The sequence below is a fragment of the Monodon monoceros genome, unplaced genomic scaffold, assembly GCF_005190385.1.
Source record: "Monodon monoceros isolate NGI ecotype Baffin Bay Population unplaced genomic scaffold, NGI_Narwhal_1 Super_Scaffold_1, whole genome shotgun sequence".
Lineage (NCBI taxonomy): Eukaryota > Metazoa > Chordata > Mammalia > Artiodactyla > Monodontidae > Monodon > Monodon monoceros.
Window position 1 is genome coordinate 64,173,330 of NW_021703765.1, and position 22,540 is coordinate 64,195,869.

Here is a 22,540-nt window from a genome sequence, read left to right on the forward strand (position 1 = left end):
TAGCCAAGATTTACTGAGCGTACACTTGTACCAGGCTTTCTATGTATGCGCTCTGAATGTATTAATTCCTTGAATCCTTGCAATAAGGCGATAAACACAGGGCTGTTGCCTGGTACCCAGGAGGCGCTCATTAAAGAATTAGCTTTATTATCATCAAATAAAGGTCACAGCCTCCCTGTTGAGGTCTCTGGTTTCAGCCCTGGGAGTCTTCATCACTGTAGGATCATGTAGGGCAGCCAGGTCAGCTGGGATCTCGCAGGAAGCTGGGATCGCGACTCAGCGATCCTCAACCCCTGAAACACTGGCAGTGCCTGCGCGGAATTAGGAGACGGTCCCTAAAGCCACGTGATCGTCGCTTCTCCGTGACCCTCCCAATCCAGGCCCACCGCAGGCGCCGCGCGCGCTTGCCAGACCCGCACTATTTGGCGCGCTCTGAGAAGCCCGAGTTGGGCGGGGTCTCCGTCCTGACCGTTAAGATGGTCAGGTGCACCCTTAGTGCCCTTAGCAAAAATGGCGGAAGACGGCCCACCGGCTGGGCCAATCAGGGGGCGAGCAGGCCGTCAGGACGCCGTCAGCGCACGGAAGGAGACTAGCAGATGGCTTCTGCGCATGCGCTCCGCTTATTGAAGGGGAGAAGCTGGCACCCCGCGGCGGAAGTTTGCGTGTGTGAGTAACTGTGAGGAGCGAGGCGGAAGGCGCTGACTTCCACGCCCTGCGCGCTGAACGTTCTTTATTCATTGGTTACTTTTCCTAACAGAGCGCTGTAAACCAAGGTCAGGATATCCTCCTGAGGGGTCTGGCTGGGACCCATGCGGCCTCGGGGCCTCCTGTCAGTTCCAGCCTTGCCCCTGACTCCTGCTCCCTCAGCTTGGCCAGACCATCTTCCCAGGATGGGTCAGGGCCTGGGTTTCTGAGGGGTGGAAGCTTCAGGACTCACACCCACCGCCAGCCTCCCTGGCCCTTCACGGAGCTGGGATCCCTGGAGGTAACTTCCCTGTGCTTTGTTTGCACTGAAGGACAGTGGCTGGGTACCAAAGCTCACTGTCCCAGGAAGCTCTGAGTCACTGACAATCATTAGTAATTAAAGAGGCAGCCAGTGGGACCCAGGAACTGCTGGATTCCTCGAGGTGAGGGAGAGGCCTGCCTGTCTACCCTTGAAAGGGAAGACCTATGCTGACTCGGGCCCCCTCCCAAGACTTGGGAAAAGCCAAAAGATCCTAGCCTGGGTAGAATGTTCAGAAGAGCCTCAGACCCCCACCATAACTCTAGCAACCGGCTACCTTGCTATTCCTCATTATGATCTAGACTTACATGTTCATTTGGGAGCAAGTTCCTCCCCTGCAGCTGGCTTCCCTGAAGTGTTAGGTCTCAATTTCTCCCCTTTTTCCTAATTTCCTCCCTGCCACCCCATGGTTCCCCTCTTCCTGTCTCATCTGTCACTGGACAGGTGAAGTTGGCACAGCTTATAAGACAGATGCTGTCACGGTGCCCAGCCCCTGGGGACTCCTTAGTAATTTGAGAGGCAAGGAGGCCCACTCCAGCTAGTCTCCCTCTTCCTAATTCTGAAATGAAGGCTCCCCAGATCCAGCCCCGAGGTCTTTCTTCTAGCCCAGTTTCTTTGGGCGTCAGAGTGCTGGGGAAATGACTGCTACAAGGGATAGAAACTGACAGGGAGACGCTGAGGGAGCCAGGCCTGCTGTGGGAGGAGGCGTTACTTTGGGGTGACTGTCCCCAGCTGTTTCATCTTCTCTTCTGAGGCTTTGTCTGGAAGCAGGACCTCCACGGTGAAACTGACCTTCTTTGCATGAATGAAGCTGTAGGTGTTGTCAAACCGCAGGACATCTGAGAGGAGGGGAAAAAACAGACATTCAGGCAATTCTGACAAAGAGCTTAGACACAGTGATTTTGGTTGACTGAGCAAGGCAGTGTGGTAGGTAATGAGGCTGAAGGTAGCATAAGCAATGGTCCTTCACCTTCTGAAACCTAGTCTAGCTGGGTTACAATATGTTCATGAAGAGAAAAATATATAAGACAGAACATGCCAAGTGCCAGATGAGTGGCAGAGACAGTCACGTCTGTAACAGCTTGGAACGAGGGGGCTCTGTAGACTGAAATCATGTGAAAGGCTTTTTAAAGGAGTTAGAGCTTGAACTGGGTCTTGAAAGGAGGGAGTAGAATTAGTTGCAGCAGTAGTTATTATAATAATAATAATAGTAATGGTAACAACAGCTATTTATGTGACTCAATACTGGTATGGCAATCTATATATATTATTCACAATAACTCTTGAGTTCAGCATTAGTACTGTGTTATATAAAAAGAAAGTCACTGTGTCACACAGTGAGGAAGGGATGGAGCTGGAATTTCCCTCTGGCCTGCATTGCTGCCTGACGTGGGCCCTAGAAAGCCTAATCCTGTTCAGTTTCTGACAAAAGGTAAAATATGCAAACTTTTTTTTTTTTTTAAAGAAGATGTTGGGGGTAGGAGTTTCGTAATTTATTTATTTATTTTTGCTGTGTTGGGTCTTCGTTTCTGTGCAAGGGCTTTCTCTAGTTGTGGCAAGTGGGGGCCACTCTTCATCGCGGTGCGCGGGCCTCTCACTATCGCGGCCTCTCTTGTTGCAGAGCACAGGCTCCAGATGCACAGGCTCAGTAGTTGTGGCTTATGGGCCTAGTTGCTCCACGGCATGTGGGATCCTGCCAGACCAGGGCTCAAACCCGTGTCCCCTGCATTAGCAGGCAGATTCTCAACCACTGCGCCACCAGGGAAGCCCAAAATATGCAAACTTTTGAACCAGAAACTTATCCCACAGAAAGATAAATGGACAAAGATGCTCAATACACGCCTATTTGTAGTAATAAAAGATGAGGAAAACTAAAATGTTCAAAGAAGAATTGCTTTAAAAGTTTTTATTGAAATACTATTCTGTATAAAAAGAAAGAGGTGAGCTTCATAGAAGTGACTGGGGAAACTAGTGACAATATATCCTTAGGCTAAAAAAAGCAAGTTGCAGAACAATTTGTAAACCATTTCTAACATTTTTGTTAATATATGTAAAAAAAATTTTTTTTGGCTTTGTTACTTGGTCTACCTACATTGACAAGTTTTACAATTTCAAAATTCCTTCAAATATACACTGAATAACATATATAATTCCTATGAATGTATATGGGTGGGCACATGTCCTGTATATTATGGAAACACATAATGCTTCTAAAGGGATGGAAAATATTTGGTAGGATAATACACAAGATCTGTTAGTGGTTTCCTCTGGGGAGAGAAAATGGGCATGCAGTTGGCAGAAAAGGCTTCCAACCCTTGGCCAAGGAACAGACTGCTTTTAATCTAACCCTTCTTTTTTTGAGAAGTTTTTCCATTCCAGTCAAACACCCCTTCCAAAGAACAGAGTGGGAAAACAAAAACACTAGCTCTGCCCCTTTCCTATCCTGGTCTTCGCTAACTTTTCCCAGCCAAAAAAACCCTGTGCATTTAATCCTGAGATTTAACCTTTCCCCTTTTCTGCCCCTGGATAAAATGCATAGTTTTAGACTGAGGGTAGACACACCACTCACCCTTTTCTTCATGGTGTGAAGTGAGTAATAGTCATTGATTTTCTCTCTGAGCCAGAGGTCTTTCAGGACCAGTGGTGCCTCTGGAAAGAGGGAAGCTTCCTCTCTGACCTGGATGACAGAGCCTTAGCAACCAGAGTCAGTCATGCTAGAGAAGAAGTCTTTGAGCTCCTTGGACCAAGCATCAGGATTGAGATGACTCTGCCTAGCATGATGTTCTGCCCTCAGAAACAAGGAAGGGGCTGTTGTGACGCCCAGGCCCGAGGGAAGTGGTTCATTTTGACACTAATCATGTACTCACAGACTTGTAGAGGCCCCAGAGATCCTCCAGGCTGGGGCTCCTTCACTTTTGTTGGGGAACTGACCCCCCTGAGAATCTGATGAAAGCATACAATTTCAGATCCCATGGAGCCCATCATGGACCCTCTGGGGCAGTGGTTCCCAATGGGAAAGTCACCATTCTGAAGAGAGGAGGAGCTGGGGGTAACTGTGCCCTCTCATTTATGTATTGAGAAAACATATATATTCTTAGCGTCCTTTTATTTCTCTTTTATATTCCAGATAGGAGAGTATATTGACTTTTTAATTATGTGTGTAGGTGGTTATAATATCTATGAATTTCATTTCAGAGTAGTAAAGGGGACATTAGACACCACTTATTATAAAAGGGAGGTGTTTGGTCTTTAAAGATTTAGAATCACTGTCTTTAAAGATCTAAATCACTAAAGATTTAGAATCATAGACCCCAGATTAAGATCTGCTGTAGCCTACTCCCCTCATTTTAAGGAAAAAGAGAGCAAAATCTAATTAGAGACACTCGGAGAGTTACTGGCAAAGCTGGACTCAGAAACCGGGTCTTCTGGTGCCTAGAGGGGCTGTTTAACCTTCCTACAGTGCTTCAGCTCTTCTAGACCACATTGCACGCTCCAGATCTTTTTTTCTGAATCTTTTTCTTTCCTAGAAGAGTACTCTACACTCAGGACCTCAGGAAATATTAGTTGGGAGAAAAAAAAGTGGAATCTCCCAGTCAAGGCCTCACGAGCAGATAAACATTCCATCTGGGAATGTATCCAAGGGGAACTATAATTTGGGATTTGCAAAGCTAAGCCTGATTATGTTAAAGGGTTCATGGTACTACAGAGAGGTAGTGGGCAGCGCTGGAAAACGGTTTGGTCTCTGCTGAGTTTGGGTAAATTACTTCCCAGGTCTGGGACCCCACTCTCTCCTCTGTCACATGATCATCTCTAGGGTAGTCTATGGTCACGAGATCCTGTACCGGGACCCTAGGATTCTCTCCTGTCTCCGTTTCTTGGTGTCTATGCAGGCTACGCTGTGGGAGAGATAACATCCCCTCTCTATACCTCAGCTTCCCTGTCCTTTAAAAGAGAAATTCAAGCTTATATGTACAGAATGCTTTATGCTCTGAGGATGACAGTGTCTGGGCTGGTGCTAAGCCTTGTTCTTGATGAAGCACACAGTATACCGCCTTCTCCCTCAGGACCGGACAGCTCACTAACAAGAATACTTCTCCCTGGGGGGCCAGACCACAGAGTATATGTGAGGAGGGGGCGGTGGAGTCTGAGGTTGCTTGGGCTGTGGGGGAGGACACAGGACCTGAGGTTGGGGCAATGGTGTGGACAAGTACAGAGGCCAAGACATCTGTGGGGCTAGTTCAGACTTCTGGCAGTGCTGCCATGAAAACAGGGCGCAGGGCTTCTCCCATCTCTGGCACTATCTCCCCAGTGGCCCTTCTCCCCCAGGTTTTGCCCTAATGATAATAATGGTGGCCACAGTGCGCTGAGTGCTGCGTGGCAGGCATTACGCTAAGTGCTGCACAGACCTGATCGCATTTCATCATCAGGTGTCCCTATGAGGTAGAGAATTTGATCCCCATTGTAGCAATCAGGAAACTGAAGCTCAGGGAGGCCAAGTCACTTGCCTAAGGACTAGTCAGTGGTCAAGTCCGTCTCAGCTTGATGACAAAGCCCTTGCTGTCACTGATTTTCCATGCCTGGCCCCTTGGCTCAGACAGAGGGGAAACTGGAGATTTGATGGGGGTTTTGTGTGTGTGTGTATGTGATTTTTCTGCTTATAAATATAGTACATGTTCTTTGTAACATAAACTGTATTTGCAGGGCCAGTATAAAGAAACGAAAGCCCTCTATAAGCTTCCTACCACCATTAGCATTAGCAGAGTCCCCAGAATTCTCTTTTTTTTTTTTTGATAGGTAAGAAGTGAATTTATTTAGAGAAACACACTCCACAGACAGAGTGTGGGCCATCTCAGAAGGTGAAAGCGGCCAACCCCAGAATTCTTTTGACCTTTTTTAGCCAAAGTGAGTATACACTATATATGCTAAGTCTATGCTTTATTTTTTTTTAACATGTATCAGACATCTTATATGTCAGTTTATTCTCTTTAATGCATATACTGTATTCCATTATATGGATGGACCATAATTTATTTAACAAGACCTTCTTAAGGCCATTTAGTTTATTATCAGTTTCCCAAACTGCTAGGAACATCCATGTACCTATATCTTTGTGTTTTTGTGTAAATATTTCTGTACAATAAATTTCCAGAGGTAGAATTGCTGAATCAAAGGGAATTTAATCGATATTGCAAAGCTAAGTGAGGTTAAACACCTTTTCAAATGTCTATTTGCCATTCTTATTCCTCTTGGGTAAACTTCCTGTTCATGTTCTGTGGCCATTTTTTGATCAACTTGGAGATGAGTGAAGTTCAGCAGAGTCAAGGCTAGGTTTGTCAGCACTCTGCTCACCCTGTGATCCCTACACCTACGTAACGTGTTCTGCCTCTCTGATGTCTGGGGAGGGCGCATCTCCAGGAAATGTCTAGTGGCAGTCACAGCCCCAGTTACACCTGGACCAGGTCACCTTGAGCCTGTCAGCTCACCTCTCCAGGCCTAGGTTTCCTCACCTATGCAAGAGAGGTTGAAACTGATGGAGCTCCACTTCTAGTTCTAACAGTGTGAGAACTTAAATCCATGGAGAAAGAGGGACCTCCCGGGCAAACAGCTAGAGCAGGGGCTTCGAGCCAAGACAGAGAGACTTACAGATGCCAGGATCGCTGCAGGTGAGGGTCCCATCCTCAGGGACCAGGTGGGCATTGTACCTCTGGTTGGCAAGCACCTCTGTCATCTCCCCTGCCCTCTGCCGCTCCCCCATTTTGGTCTTCAGGAAAATCCCAAAACCGATGTCCGAACCATCCGACATGAACTGCCACCTGCAGGGGACACCCACCCACTTAGACATGATTCCGTCTGCATGTTCCCTCTCTGGGGTCCTGCCACCAGGGCTTCTCCCACCCCAGCCCACCGCCAGCACCTATGGCCAGAAGGCTCAGGTCTCCTGGAAGGGTCCAGAACCCTACCTGAGGACGCAGCCTGGAAAGAGAATTTCATACTCCACTTGGTGGGAGGAGCCCCGGGAAATCTGCACACTGTGTTCGTACCGCTGTTTCACCTGGTCTCGCACGTAATACTTCTTGGGGATGTCACCCCCATAGTTGATCTAGAAGCAGAACACGGAGTGAGCTGGAATGTGCATTTGAGCCAGGTGTCCCTGGTCACCTCCGGCCCCTGGCAGCCCATACCTTGGATTTACACTTGGGGTCTCCATCAGGGTCAGTCATGGTGCCCCCATACTCCACAGGCAGCTGGTCAGGGCTGACATATTTCAGTAAAACCTCCTTCCAGTTTGCTGGCAGGAGAGGGAAGGAAGGAGAGAAAAGGATCACCACCAGGGCAGGAGTTCATCACAGCCCTGGCAGTCTACACAAAAGAGGCAGAAAAAACCTGTCTGCCCCTGCACACAAAACATGGGCATTGGGAGCACAGGATGTGCGCACAGCTCTTCCGGGGGTTCAAGAGGAGCTGTCACCCAGATGACTGCCCTGTTCTGGACCAGGAAGCAGGAGACAGAGGTCCTGTCCCCACTGCCTCTGGCCAGCGAAGCGACCTGAGGCAAATAAATCACTTCATTCTGAGCCTAGTTCCTCCTGCCCTGCAAGGTTATGGTGGGAGTGAAGTGAACTAAGTACTTGAGAGGGTGTTTGTTGTAAACTGTAAAATGCCGTACCTGTATGAGAGTGTATTATCACTCCCAGGAAGAGGGGATACAAATATTTGAAGTGCAAGCAGGAGGGAACAAAGAAAGAAGGAGAGGGCATTCCACGCAGAGGGAACAGCGCATGTGGCAGGCAGGAGGGCAGTCAACATGATCTGCCCTAGTTAGACTGAGCGTGAGGGCATGACCACTGTCACCTACTGTGCTCACTCGTGATTTATTGAATGAATGCATCACTGTAGACCGACCCCTTAAATGGGCTCCCTTGGCTTTACCCCAGCCACAGTTTCACTTCTCTTGTTTTGTAGGCTGTTTGGCTACCAGTGATTTGGTTTTTTTTTTTTTTCTTTAAATAACCAAGCCCTTTCCTGACTAGGAGAGTTTGCCTCAAGTGCAACCAAGGCTGAGATCCATTTCTCTGCCAGATTCCTAAACAAGTATCAGCCAAGGACAATATTTTGATACTGGATGGAAACCTTTCCATGCTGACGACAGAGACCAGATATAGAGAGCAGCTCCAGGTCACAGGGTACCACCGAGCATCCTCTGTGGCTGGTGCTGCCTGTAAACCCACAGGGATGGTCCAGGGTCTCCCAGCCTTCAGATTTCTAGGGACTTGAGACCATGCAACTCCAGGGGTGCTTTAATCTGTGCTGAGTACCAGTGACCAGCCCAGGGTGAATTTCTCCCCTCCTCTATTGAAGATCCGGTACCTTCCCAGCCCGAGGCGGGTTTGGTTGAAAGGGTTTCAGGTGTGGGTGGGGGAACTGACTGAACCTCCTCTGCAGCCCCGCTGCCAGGAAACCGAACTGGCTCATGCTCATGGTGGGTGGCAGCCACAGAAAAGCCAAAAATCATTAGAGCCTTTTCCTCAGACGTTGTTTCTTCACCCAGTTCAGCTGGAGGGTTGGAATAAGGCCAGGAGGATTCTTCCCATCTCACAGAGAGGAACTGAGGCTACAAGGACAGAATTTGTTGCACTAGAGCCAGGACCAGCACGCAGAAGTCCTGTGCTTTCCAGACTGCTTTGCACCACACCCAGGCTCAGCGCACATTTGGAAAACCTCCACTTTCAATGTGGTGCCTGAAGGTGAACATTCAGAAACCTTCAGAATTCCCTACCCCCAGTTCAACTCCACAGGTGGCATTAAGCCGTCCACGAGCCAGTCCCAATCTCCCTTTCTAGGCTTTTCTCCCACCACCCCACATCACGCTCCAGCCAAACTCGACTCCTGCCTGTCTCTGGCTGGCTTGATTCCCATGGGTCTTCCTTGCTGGCTTCCCCTCGTCCCCTGATGTTCTCCTGCTGCCCTGCCTATCCAGTGTTTGTCTGCTCGCTTCCCCGCCAACCTCTCAATCGCTTCTTCACTCCCTGGTGGGCTCCTCTTTCTCTTCATGCCCTTGAGCCTGGATATTCCCCAGGCTTCAGCCTCTGTTCTGTGGGCAGTCTTACCTCCTCTCAAGGTTTTAGCTGCTGTCTCTATCTAAAACTCCAAATCTCCAGACTGGAGTTTGCTGCTAAGCTTCAGGCCCAGGCATCCCCAACATGTGTACACCTCACAGACTCCTAGAACTCAACTTCAAGCCTTTCCTTCTGACTGTATTATTCCCCAGTGGAACTAACTGCATCAGAATGACTGCAATGCTGTCACTCATGCCAGATACCAGGGAGCCATTCTAGATTTCTCTTCCTCCCTTCCTACATCCAGTCAATTGAGTTCTGCTGTTCCACTTCCTACGAAAGTCTGAAATCCACCCTCTCCTCTCCGTCCCTACAGCCCCCGCCGTGGCTCAGGCTTGCAACACCTGGTGCGTGGGCTGTGGCCGCGGTATACAAACTGGTATCTGTCCTGAGAATCAGGTCCTGTACCCCACCCCCTGCCCCGGCTCAGGAACTCCTCTCTGGTGCCCAGTGGCCTGTGGAGTTGTGTCCCAGCTTCCCGACACAGTGCCCTGGATTCTCTGTGACCCAGCTCCTGGCACCTGGCTCCCTCTCCACGTCATCTCTCACACACCCTGCCGTGCGCCCTCTTCAGCTGCCCGTGCCATGGTGTGTAAGGTCTTTGCTCATTGTTCTTCTTTCTGCCCAACAGCTTCCTGCCTTGCTTCACCTGGCTACCCTACTCATTCCATAGCTCGCAGGTGAGGGAGGCATCGCCCCCTCCCCAGGCTGGGCGGGGTGAGTGCCCCTGCTCAGTGTTCCCATGGGCTTTTCAACTCCTCTCTTTTACACGTAACATCTTGCGCTGATATACATCTGTTTGTGTCTCCCTTCTCCGAGAGGCCACAAGCTCTTCAAGGGACTCTGTCTTACCTTTGTGGCCTTGACACCTACCTAGTCCAGGGCCGGGCACACAGCAGGTGCCCATCCAATGAATCCACGCGTACTTGCCCTCAACTGAAAGCAACCTCTGCTCCTGTGACCTCCCTTCTCTGCTGCATCTATGCCTTTTCTTTTTTTCAAAGGAATTTTATTTATTTTTTGGCTACATTGGGTCTTTCTTGCTGCACGTGGGATTTCTCTAGTTGCGGTGAGCAGAGGCTACTCTTCGTTGCAGTGCGAGGGCTTCTCATTGCGGTGGCTTCTCTTGTTGCGGAGCATGGGCTCTAGGCACGCGGGCTTCAGTAGTTGTGGCGTGCGGGCTCAGTAATTGTGGCTCGCAGGCTCTAGAGCGCAGGCTCAGTAGTTGTGGCGCACGGGCTTAGTTGCTCCATGGCATGTGGGATCTTCCTGGACCAGGGCTCGAACCCGTGTCCCCTGCATTGGCAGGTGGATTCTTAACCACTGTGCCACCAGGGAAGTCCATCTATGCCTTTTCTAGTTTGTGTCCTAGCTTTCTCTTAAAAGTCTCCTGTTTGACTGCAAGCTTATTGAGGACAAGGACTGGCATTCCATTCATCTTTGAATTTCCCCAGAGTGTCTGAGAGAAAGAGTTCTTAGGAAAACAGACAGGAAGCCCCTTGCTCCGGCCCAGCCTGCTCCTGGGTCCCACTGCTCCCAAACCAGCAGAGGGAGCCTTCGCCCCGGCAGCTCTGGCTCTCTAACGCCATCCCCAGCGGGGCTGCAGCCATGCCGTGGAGCGGAGGAGGGTCTGGGCTACTCACCCCCCAGGACCATGATCTTCTTACGAGTGTCCTCACTCAGGAAGGGTTTGATGAGGTTATAGGCCACAGGAAACAGCTTGGGGGCTGGAACAGAGACCAGGCCATGTGAGGCCAGGAGCAGTCCCCACTCTGTCCCTAACAGTGTCCACCATAGCCCCCAGTGTGTGGCCATGCACTCCCTGGTGCTGTGGAGCCCACACAGGCAGCGCTATGTGAGGCTCAGCTTTCCTGTCTGTACAGGGGGGATGGTCTTCCTTTCTCACGGGGCTCGGTGGCTCGAAGGAGGTAACGAATACTAAAAGCTTTGTGAATTACAAAGTGGTCTGTGTACATCATGGGTCGGTCTTCTGAACAGGTCCTAAGACCCCACCCTCCACCCCCGACTTCGGCTCACTCTATTTCACTCTCCTTAATCTGTCCCAGTAATATTTTTGGCCCCTCTTTCCCATTGGGCTGCATCACAGGTAGTTGCCAACTTACCTTTAATGACAAAAAGACGCTTCAGTGTTTCGGGGTAATTTTCCTCAAACATGCAGAGAAACTGTGGAAAGAATCCAGTGGGCTCAGAACTCTGTGCCAGGGAGGGAGGCCCTTCTTCCTCTGGCTTCCCCCACCCCACAGGGCCTCCTAGCAGCGGGACCCACCCTCCCAACCCATCCCCCGACCCTCACCTCTCACCCTCCACCACCCCCGAGCCCTGGCCTTCACCTCTCCATAGGCCTCCACAGCTGGCTTCCAGAGATGTTTGAGACCAAGCCCCTCACAGTCATAAATCAGGGTGATGGTCTCTATCTTGTTCCCCGTCTGCAGGGGACAGAGGAGCAGAAAGTCACATCAGGCTGCCCCACACACAACACACACAGAAGCCCACCCCGGTTCAGGGAAAGTGCTGATCGTACCCTGCGCCCATACTGCAGCCAGATCCAGCAGGGCCGTACCTAGGGTTTTCCAAATCGAGATAATTACCCCAGGCCGGAACTGTGGCCTAGACAAGTCACCCTTCCCGTTTAGATCTCCGTGTTCTCATCCAGTAAACAGCTGGGTGAACTTAGATTACATCTGAAGTCGCTTCTGTTCTGCAGTTTGACCTGGTGGCCCCCCTCGTCCTCTGCACCCCGTGCAGCCACTCATCTCGCAGGCACAGATGCTCTCTATCCAACCTAAGCCCTTAAGGTGCATCTCTAACGCTTCTCTGCGTGCCCAGCCCCACAGGGCCTCTGCGCACACTGGGTTCTCAGTGAATGTGGATGACACTGTTGAAATGTCCCCAAACGTATCACATGGTCTCACTGGATCTTTACGACTGCTGAGGAGGAGCGCAGGGGGAAGGACCATGGCAGCTCTGCCTCGCTCTTCAGTCTTATTCCAGTAAGAGAATCAGCTGTCCTTAGCTTTGTCTGAATTCAGAGTTAGGGAAGCACAGAATCTGAGCTCACTGACACCAGCGGCACTCAAATACTTGTCCAAGGATAGGGTGGTCCCTGACAAGGATTCCTCTGGTGCCCAGATAAAGCAAGAAAAGTAATGATAACGTAGCATGTTTTCTATGAAGCTAAACTTTACTCAATTAAAGGACGGCCCTTTATTCTGAGACAATGCCGTCCCTATAGTTTGGTGGGTTAATTATGGCAATAATAGCTGGTTAGTGTTTTCTAAGTCCTTACTTGGAAAAATAAAAATTCAGTAACATAGATCAGTCCCTAAAACTGCAGTTTCACTATGAAATCTAAACATCAGGGCCTAAAGCTGCCCTTAAAGCCACGTGTGACACCCACACTTCTGCGTGACCACCTCCACCGGGCGTAACTCCTCTTCAGCCGTGCTGGTCCCCTCACCTTTTCGGTCTGGCAGGCGCACTCCCGCAGAAGCAGCTCGCAGTCCCGCATCTTGGTCTTGACCAAGTCCTGTTTGGTGGCTGAGAGGAGCAGACCCTTGGCATCCAGAGGTCCAATGATGTCGTACCAGATGGGGCAGCCATCCAGGTCGTAGCCGCACATGCCCCCTGAGAGATACTGTTGGACCACCTGGGCCCAGACAGAGATGGGGGCGCCTGGTCAGCAGGCCCCGGGCAGCCACACCTTCCCGGTGTCCAGGGACTTCCTCTGGGTTCATCCGCCCCTGGGTGCCAATGGATACTCATTCAATGACTTGGCATTGTCAGACCTTTCCTCTGAGGGTCCCAGTCCCATAGACCCAGCATACAGATCATGGGTCTAACAGACCTCACGTGGTGTGGGGCGGGATAATCTGTTCTCACCTCTGGAGGCTGCCAGCTCATGATGTTGTCAATGTCCTTTTGCTTTCGGACCTCCACATGCTGCAAACACACGAGGGCTTTAAAAAAGCAGGGCGGGGAGGGGGTGGTCCTTAACAGGCATCTAGCAATGGGTGACAGCACGAACAGACCACCGGACCACAGGTAAGTCACGAGAAGGCAACCAGCAGGAATGGAAAAGAAGGAAGTGCCTATTTCAGAGATCTCAGCAGAACAGATTGTAATTCTTGGCTGGCCCAGAACTATGAAAGCTCTGTTTCCAGGGAAGGGAATGCACTTTGTCCTGGAGGATAAGGCAGTACCGGTCGGCTAATACTCAGATATGTCACATAAGCCACAGGCGGTGATCGGGGTGGGAGGGGGTGGACAGAAGTCCAAGCACGGCGTGATTCTGATGGGCAGAAATGGAGGCAACAGTGGGCTTCGGAGCCAAATGGGTCTCACCTTCCGGAGCATGGCCTCAGACTTCTGCAGGTCAAAGCTTCTTGCTATAACAGGGAAACATGGTCAGGGTTAGGATAGCAGCCTGGGCGCCAAGGATGGGAAGATTTCCCTGCTCCTGTGCGGGAACGCCCGCTGACTCTCAGATCACCCCACATATAGAAGCTAATGTGAGGACATTCACTGCTTCTAGAGCATCACAGCCCCTGGGCTTGTGGGGAAAGCAGGTCAAGGTTCAGGGCAGGTGGGGGCAGCATTGCAAGTTCAGGGTCAAAAGAGTTTTACCCTAGTGGATGCAATCAGGTGAAGGGTCTTATCTCCTGTCAGGGAAAGCAAACCCTGGGCCCCCTTATCATTTACCCTTCTCCTTCCACAAAGTTAATCTCCTCCATGGTCTAACATCCAGTCCTGAGAGCTTGACCTGCAGTTCAAAGATGAATACAGCTGCCGCATAATCTGGGGCAGGACTGGCAGAACATTCCAGTAGGATGGAGGGGAGATGAGCCTCCAGTCAACCTTGCCATATCCTCAAAGGACCCATGCATACCCCAGGGGGACACAGAGTGCCCTCGTCCTCCCAGGGTTCCCAGAAAGTTTCAGAATTAGAGTTCACCTGGCTCAACTCTATTTCATGTACAAACCCTGACATGCTGTCCTGCTCAAACTTGAACACAAAGACCTCCCTGCCCGCCAAGGCCATCTGCTCCCAAACAATCCAAGCTGCCATTTGCACACAGCCCTCACTATTGTACTGAGCAGAGACCCTCTACAGAGACATTCAGAGAGGAGGGGTGGGGGTGCTTCCTCAGCCACGTGACCACCTTTCCAATACTCGCAAATTCTGTGCTGCCACCCTAAGTGCTCCCTGCTATCATGCTGCCCGTCCATGGATCCTTTAACCATCCTTCAAAGCTTGGTTTCAAGTCCATCAACTTCCCTTTGGATGTTTTCCAGTTTGCCAGTGCCCCTCTTGAAGTGTGTGGTCCAGAGCACAGGTGTTGCCTACCCTTCTCCAATTAAGCCTAAGAACTTTCTCGGCAACAGGCCAGGCCCTTAACTCAGGCGAAGCTTACAGTCAATTGAAACCCCCAAATCCTTTTCACCTGTGCTGCTTATGAAGCCTCTACCCCATAGGTTGAGAGGTGGTTTTCTGGATCTATCCCTATCAGATTTCATCTTGTTATGGCCAGCTGCATTTCATCTTTTTTTTTTTTTAATTTTAAAATTTTTGGCTGTGTTGGGTCTTCATTGCTGCAGGCAGGCTTTTCTCTGGTTGCAGTGAGCAGGGGCTACTCTTCATTGTGGTGCGCAGGCTTCTCATTGTCGTGGCTTCTCTTGTTGTGGAGCGCGGGCTCTAGGCACACGGGCTTCAGTAGTGGTGGGACACGGGCTCAGTAGTTGCGGCTCACGGGCTCTAGAGCGCAGGCTCAGTAGTTGTGGCGCACGGGCTTAGTTGCTCCACGGCATGCGTCATCTTCCCAGACTAGGGCTCGAACCCATGTCCCCTGCATTGGCAGGCGGATTCTTAACCACTGCGCCATAAGGGAAGCCCCTGCATTTCATCTTTTAAAGAGTTTCTGAGATCCAGATTCTGACCAATTTTGCCATTTGACCTATGAACTGTCCCTCCCAGCTGCATGTCCTCTGTGGGTCTGATTGACATCCAGATCTGCTGACAGCCCTGGAACCTGGGCCAGACAGGCTGCCCTCTGGACTGTCACCAGCCCCTTAATCACTGCTCTTCAGGAGTGGCCGAGCACATTCCCTGACTCTGCTGCCCTGAAATGCAGTCCACTCTCCTGCACCCAAGGATGCGACAAGAGATTTGACCAATGCCATACCCTGTCATGTGTGCTAGACACATGTTTGCAGAAATGAGCAGCCTTCCCGCTTGGGAAGTTCCTTCTCATGGTCACCCTTCACATGCCATTGTAGCAGCAGGGGGCAGCTTTCAGAGGAATATAATCTGGGTTTGCATCTCAGCCCTTCCACCTTCTTCCTGTTTGACCTTGGACAAGATACTGCACATCTCTGGCCAAATCATCCAGTGAGCTAGAAACACTTGGAAGATGCAAGGCACCATGCTATCATGTTGGGGTAGCCCAGCTGGACCTGAAAGTGGGAATCCTCCATGGGAGGGACACGCCCAACTGTGAGGAGAGTCATCTTCCTTGGGAACAGGAGTGGTGGTGAACTTCGAGCCCCCTTATCTCAGGGAGGCTCTCCAGTTAACCTTTAGCTGCTGGGGTCCAACCTCCAGGGTCTTTTAGGGCCCTCCCCGAGTTTCCATTGCCCCTGGCAGTACCGGCCTGATGCCTCTCCAGGGCTCCTGCCGCCCTGGTCAGGGGCAGCTCAAAGCATGGCTTAGGGCACTGCCAGAGAGGCCGGCCTGGGAGCAAGCTGTCCTGGGTTCTTATTTGATCTCTTCCTGTCCTGGAAAACAAAGAGACTCAGACCTGCTCTGCCAGGCTCACAGGTTTCCTCCACCTCCTCGTTTTATCTTGCCATCTGAGCCCCCTCGCTGGGGTGCCCAGAGCTCAGGCCCACTCAGGGGGAGGCAGTGATCTGTGTGCGTGCTTTCGGGCCTGGGGCCCAGCAGAAAGCCAAGCCTGTGTCGGGGGAAGGGAGGAACCCAGTGCTCACTCGAGAAAGGGAAGAACCCAGTGCTCACTCACACCTAGATTAGACGACATTCGGCTGGCATGTGCCTTGCAAATGTTTCCTTTAGATGAAAAGGAGAAAAAGAAAAGGTTTCTCTAAAAAAAAAAAAAAAAAAAAAGGGGGAATTCCCTGGTGGTCCAGTGGTTAGGACACCGAGCTTTCGAGCTTTCACTGCCGAGGGCCCAGGTTCAATCTCTGGTCAGGGAACTAAAATCCCGCAAGCTGTGCGGCGTGGCAAAAACAGAAAAGAAAAGAAAAGCAAGGCAACAAAAACCCTAATTGAAATTCACAGTAGAGTCTGACCAGGCCCGAGCTCCTGCCCAGGGAAATGTGAGGCACAAATAAAGTGCAGAGGAGATATTTCCTTGGTTTGAAGAGGCAGAGCTTGGTTTCAGGAGGCAGCTGTGGCTTACTGGAGAGGATGATGGCCTGGGAATCAGGGGCCCTAGGTTTCTGCCCTGATTCTGCTTCACATTAGCTGTGTGCCCTCAGCTAAGTGCCCTCTCCTCTCTGAGCCTCAGTTTTCTCATCTGGCAAATGAGGATAACTGCACTCTTCTATATTCCTGCAAAGAGAGGGGTTATCCCAGGACTGGGGAGTTGGGGTGCCTGGGAAACCAGGGCCCCAGGCCAGCCGTCTCTCAGATAAAAAAAGAGCTGCGAAGCTGTTCAATTCAACAGCTCTCTGAAACCACACTTCCCCCACCTCACAGTAGCTGGGTAGTTTGTTTGATCATCTTGCAGCTGGCCCTTTAATGCAGCGCTGTCTGCCCACTCTCCCCACCCGCCCCCTTCCAGCTACAGCCCTTCAGCAAAGGCTGGGCCAAAATGTCCTCCAGCTCTGGACTGACTCCACCGCCGCCTCTTTGCTGCCTCTCCACCCTCTCTGAGTGGGTGGGGTGGGGGGAGTTCACAGCTTTTTAGAGGGAAAAGGGCAAGTGGCACTTTCAGAGGCACACAGGGCCTGCTCTGGGGGGCCTGCTAGCTATCAGCCTCTCAAGAGTGTGCCAGCTCTATTCAGTTTCTGGACAGAAAAGGAAAATACATCTCTTCCCCTGTCCCAAGACTCGCAGGGTATACATGTGTGTGTCTGTGTCTATAAATAAGTAATTGGCCATGACTTATACTTTAATATTTTGGGCTCTGATTCTGTTATCACGATTTAATCTCTGCTAATCTAACACAGAGGAATTTTCTCTATTATTTCTATGTCTGGCACTAAAGTTTCTACAAAGCCAAAAAAAAAGTGTGTCACAAGAACCAGAGAGGGTGGCACATGACTTGAATCACAGGAGAGGAGGAGAAAGAAAAGAACGGAAGGATTTCAGGAGTTGCAACATGGGGTTGAGTCTGACCCTGATGCTAGTAGAAACGTGTACACTGCATCATCATGGGCATAGCACTCTCATGTCCCATCTTGCCATAGGCAGGGCACCCTGTCTCATCCAGCTCTCCCAGAGAGGAGCCTCGGACAGATGTTCACCCCTGGACCAGGTACCAGAGCCAGGCCAGGGCAGAGCTGGAATGGATCTCAGGGCCATGGAGCCAGATGATGGCTTGAGGGGAGTTTTGTTAACCTAGGTCAGGCTGAACCCTACCCACCGTGTTCCCTGTGCATTCTGCCCCTCCTTCAAGCTGCCACAGAGAGGGCCAGTCTCTCCCACGGGCCAAGACTCTGGTTCTAAGCTTGGCTCTGCCTCCAACTTCCCACAAGCTTGGGGCCTTTCTTGGCTTTTCCTCAACCTGTTTCCCCACATCCATTGGCAGAGTAGATTCATCGAGTGGATGGAAAGGGCACCGGGCTGGGAGTCAGCTGACCTGGCTCTAGTCCTCTCCCTGCCTGCAGTTCAACACTGTGCGACTTGGGGCAAGTTACCTCACCTCTCTGAGCCTCAGTGTCGTTATCTATCCAACAGGAGGGTTGAGGTTATATCATTGCCAAGAACGCTTTTGGTTCTGAAGGTTGAATACTCCAGATTCTGAGATTGCCTGGGGCAGGGTTTCCAGAGGGTGCTATTCTGTTCCCCAGCCCAAGCCCCTGCCCCAGCATCCCGCAGCCCCTTTTTCCTCACCTCGGAGCCAGCGCAGGAGAAAATAGTCATCTGGATTCGGCAGAGTGGGCAGCACATCCTGGACATTCTCCCGAAACTGTAGGGAGAGGCAGCTGGGTGAGTAGCAGGTCCCACCCTGACCGCCCTCTGCCCGGGACTCTCCATAGAGGTTTTTGCTGGACTCCTGCTCAGCACGGGTCAACTCTGCAGACACTGGCTGAGCACCTGAGCAGCGTGAGACACTCTGTCAGTCATGCTGGTGGGAGCTGAGTAGCAGGAGGAGGTGAGAAGGGAGTAAGACACTGCCCCTGCCTGGCTGTGCGCACTTACACGCTCCAGTGTGATGGCTGGGCAGAACTGCCCCCAGCTAACCGCCACAGTAGACACTCTGGGGTGTGTCACAGCAAAAGCGTAAGTTTACCAAGCATTCCTCGTGTGCCCAGCACCGACCTCGGTGCTTATTCATTCTTCTAGAGATGTTACTGCTCCCATTTTACAGATGAAGTAATTAGAGCTCAGAGAGGCCAAGTAACATGCCCAAGGTCGACAGCTAGTAATCAGCAGAGCTGGGATGCAAACCCCGGTCTGTCCCAGGCCAGAGCCTGCACTCTTTCCACCATGGCCTGTCCCCTTAGTAATGGAATGGTGAGCAATGTGTCCAGGGAGCAGAGGGAAGGAAGAGTTTGATGCTGACTGGGGCCAGGAAGAGGGTGGTCTCACACTACTTCATATAAAAAATGACATTTGAGCTGGGCTTGAAGGACTCCAAAGGCAGCAGGAGGAGGAAGGAGGGCAATCCAGGTGGAGGGAACAGTTCCAGCCAGAAGCCATGATGGGGGAAAGTGTAGGGAGTGCCAAACAAGAGAGCTGGACAGTGACCCCAAGGATGGCCACGCCCCCTCCAACTGCTCATTACCCTGCAGGTGAGCATGCCCCCATGTGCTGTGCTGTCCCCAAGCCTCCTGCTCCCAGCCACTCACCTTTCCCTAGTCAGTGACCCTACAGGGCAGCCACAGAGAGGATCAATGAGGACCTGCCACCTCTGCCCCTTGCCTAGGTCAGCCAGGGACTCAAACCATCCCATCCCCCAAACAGCTCCCAGACCCCCAGGGAGACTGGCATGAAGCCACCCCTTACCAAGGACACTACCCAGCCCCTGATATCTAGTTTAATCACCACCTAATCCCTTCTCTGCCTGACTTCCCCTGCAGGTCAGCAGTAAAATCTGAAACCTCCCTACCCGGCCTCCCTGGGATGGGGAGGCCCAGCCTGGGGCAAGGCCTCCATGGGACTGGAGCCTCTGCCCCACTACCACGGCAGAAGACACCTACCACCCACCCCCTCCACCACTTTCTCAGCAATGGAAAACTGCTGTGGAGGCTCCAGACCTAAGACTGGACCCAAACAGCTCCAGCTCCAAGAACAGCCAACCTTCCCTCTCTCCCCAAGGGCAGCAGGGGAGATCCAGCTGGTGGGAAAGGGTCCGGCTCTGGAACTGTTGCCCCCTCCTCTGCCCAGGCGCCAAGGCAAAGCTAGGCTTACCTCCTTGCCTTTTGAAGAGCATCAGCCCAAGTCCCCAGCCCGGGAGGGGCCTGGGTTGAGGGAGGGGCCTGGGTTGCAGGACGGGGTGGGGGGCTGGTCTCAACTCAAACTAGCCCCAACCCAGTCAGTCACCGGTAGGATCCTAGGCTTTGCACTTGAAGCTGCTCCTTTCCACATCATCTGGTCCAACCTCCTCAATTCCTTTCCTCAAGGAGCGAACAGAGAAGGACCGGTTTTGCCCAAGGTCGCAGAGAGACTTGGTGCCAGAGCAGGAGCCATCCAAGTCTCCTAAGAAGCCCTCCGGCCCTTTCCATCGTGCCACTGCCCCTGCAAGAGGAAAACCTCCCGGAAATGGGAGGAAACCTAGGGCCCTGCCCCTGCCCCTGCCCCAAGGGCCCGGCTGCCAGTCCCGAGCATGAACGTTGCCTTTGTGCCCTCAGCTGCCTCCGTGGGCTTCCAAGCAACCACTTCTTCCCAGGTGGCAGCGCCAAGGGCTCGCTCGCGGCTGCGGCCGGGACGACCAAACTTCCCCGGGATCCCCTCGGCGGACGGAGGGGAGCGAGGGAGGGGGTGGCCGCGGACCGCTCGGTGCGGTGGCTGCCGCTCCTTCCGCCGCTCGCCGCGGACCCGCGCTCGCCCCCCACCCAGCCCCTTCCCAGCCCGCTGCCGCCAGAGGATGGGGGCCATCGCCCGGGGCGGGGCCGGGCCGGGGTGAGGGCTCACCTTGGCCAGTGCCTCCTTCTGCCTGGGGCTCAGATCGCCGACTCTGCCGCTCATCGTGGCCCAGGCTCCGGGCGCGGCGGTTGCGGCAGCAGACAGAGCACGGACTCGTTCTCCGCCGCGAGAGTAAAGTCCCAGCCTTTTGCCGGGGCCGCGGTTGGCAGCCAAGCCCCGCCTCTTAAAGGATCCCAAGGGGCGGAGTAGGGAGAGATGCGCTGGGCGCAGGAGCGTCTGACGCGGGTACCCTCCGCCCTCCTGAAGCGGAGACCTGAGCAGAAGGCGAGCAGGAGTGCCCACCCGGGCCGAGGCCGGTAGACATGAGAAGGACGGGAAGTCTGGGTTCCAGTCCCCAATTTACCCTTAGCTCACCCTTAGTGACCTTGGAGGAGACACCTGAACTCTCTAGGCCTTACTGTCCCCAACTAGGTGCTATCTAATGAGCTCTTCTAAGATCAGGTCCCCACGGTGCAGGACCTCTCCCTCCAATACGAGAGGAAGCTTGACTGATGCCTCTGTAGGGGACTAGGGGACCCCTAAGTCTAGCCATCGCCCTGCCTGCAGGACAGTGGCCTTGGCCTTTTCTCTCTGGGGCCCCTGCCCTCCTCCTGTCCTGCCATGGATTTTGGACCACTGCTGCAAACCCAGCTTGGGGCCTTTCAGTGTTAACAGCCTTTCCCCTACCCCTTCGGGGCAGGCAGGCTGAGGGGGGGTAAGGAAGCCCAGACCCCATCTTCCCACCAAGAGCCCTGTCCTCTGCTTCTGACCTTCGCAGCTCTCTGAGAGGCTCATAAGGTGCTGGCACCCTCAGCTGGCATGGAGGATTGCTTCCTCTCTGGGAATCAGAAGACCTGGGTTTGAATCCTAAATCTTCCCCTTGTTTTTATGAGACTTCAGGGAGCAACTTCACCTCTCTGAATCCAAGCTTCTTCATTCACTAAGTGGATTTGGATGATCTGGACCCTGAGTCAGCATGAGAGGATAAAGCAAGCTAATGTACATAGCTTGCCCTGCACTCAGGGCAGTGCCTAGCACAGGGTTCCCCTATGTGACCGCTCCTTTGTCCGCTCTGCAGAGCTTCCCTTTGCTGCCTGCCTGGCCAGGCTTCAGCCTCGGGATGGAGATGCAGGGTGGACGTGGAGGAAGCCACAGTGAAAGTGATGGCCCAATGAAAGCGGGCCTTCTATCAGCTTATCTGCTTCCCCCCCCAACTCACAGCCAGGGGCCAGAGCTGTGGGTTCCCATGTAGCTAGCTGCAAGTCTGATTTGCGGGACAGATGCCCTCTGACTGTCCTGCCATGCCCCTTCCCCATACAATGAAGCCATTTCCTACTTTCTGAGCTCACCAGCCCTCCCTCTCTGTCTGGGTTCCCCCCTCCCCTACTCTAATCCTACCTCCAGGGTAGCAGCTGGTCACATGCCTTGGCCATTCTTTCCTCCTACTGCGTGCCAGGCCCTAGGTGCTGTTCTGGGGATCCCGAAATGAGTCGGATGCCATCCTGCACTCCCAAAGGTAAGACACAGGCACCATCGACTAGAATGCAAGGACGAGATAAATGTCCCAAAGAGAGCCGGCAAGTACCTGGGAGCTTAAGGGGGGAGAATTTGCTTTGGGTTGGAATAATCCTAGAAGGCTTCATGGAGGGAACAACATTGGACTGGGCCCTAAAAATCTGGGATGGGAAGGAAATGGAAAGGAGATTCATTCATTCCATGCTGGCACAAAGGCACGAGCAAAGTTCTGGTGGTAGGTAGGAAGCATGGCTACAACCAGAGAGGAGGGGAGAGAAGGATTGTGCCAGGAGGACCAGCAGGACCTTGATGTGGTCCTGCTTAGGAGCATCTGCCCGGCTAGACCATGAGGTCCTTGGGCACAGGACCCTGTTTACTCACCCCTGAATCCCCACAAGCCCCTCCCCCCACCACAGCATCCTGCACTCAGGGGCTGTTCAATAAATGAATGCCGAATGGATGAATGAATGTAAGAAACACTCCCATAGGCACAGAGCTAGGTCCTGGGGGAGCCCTGGGAAAGAGACTCAAACATAGATCATTCAGGGATCAAGCAGCTCACCTCACTTAACAGCCGTG

General features: G+C 52.4%; 1 protein-coding gene across 3 annotated transcripts; it reads right to left on the reverse strand.

Annotated features, from left to right (window-relative positions):
* Window positions 1-112: 112 nt before the first annotated feature.
* On the reverse strand, window positions 113-20,614 carry LOC114895783 (SEC14-like protein 2). 3 transcript variants are annotated; one of them, XM_029223339.1, is made up of 13 exons: window positions 20,456-20,552; window positions 19,865-20,059; window positions 18,212-18,287; window positions 13,483-13,526; window positions 13,021-13,080; window positions 12,599-12,787; window positions 11,472-11,567; window positions 11,244-11,304; window positions 10,764-10,847; window positions 7,186-7,292; window positions 6,964-7,103; window positions 6,647-6,816; window positions 113-1,842 (listed from the first exon to the last, which is right to left on the reverse strand). In XM_029223339.1, exons 2-13 carry the CDS (start codon window positions 19,910-19,912, stop codon window positions 1,712-1,714), a joined length of 1,206 nt encoding a protein of 401 aa, XP_029079172.1. In that variant the 5' UTR covers window positions 19,913-20,059; window positions 20,456-20,552; the 3' UTR covers window positions 113-1,711. The 3 variants fall into 3 exon arrangements, with proteins under 3 accessions (XP_029079172.1, XP_029079166.1, XP_029079158.1); XM_029223333.1 differs by lacking the exon at window positions 19,865-20,059 and having other exon boundaries at window positions 13,021-13,141; window positions 20,456-20,555; XM_029223325.1 differs by lacking the exon at window positions 19,865-20,059 and having other exon boundaries at window positions 1,537-1,842; window positions 20,456-20,614.
* Window positions 20,615-22,540: the final 1,926 nt, after the last annotated feature.

Bases quoted from the DNA above. Each gene is read 5' to 3' on its own strand.
- LOC114895783 (XM_029223325.1), bottom strand. From the start codon at position 20,509: ATGAGCGGCAGAGTCGGCGATCTGAGCCCCAGGCAGAAGGAGGCACTG. The intron at 11,568-12,598 runs GTGAGGGGACCA...TGTCCCCTGCAG, and splicing joins GCGCCTGCCAGACCGAAAAG to ACGGGGAACAAGATAGAGAC. The intron at 6,817-6,963 runs GTAGGGTTCTGG...TGTCCCCTGCAG, and splicing joins TTTCCAGGCTGCGTCCTCAG to GTGGCAGTTCATGTCGGATG.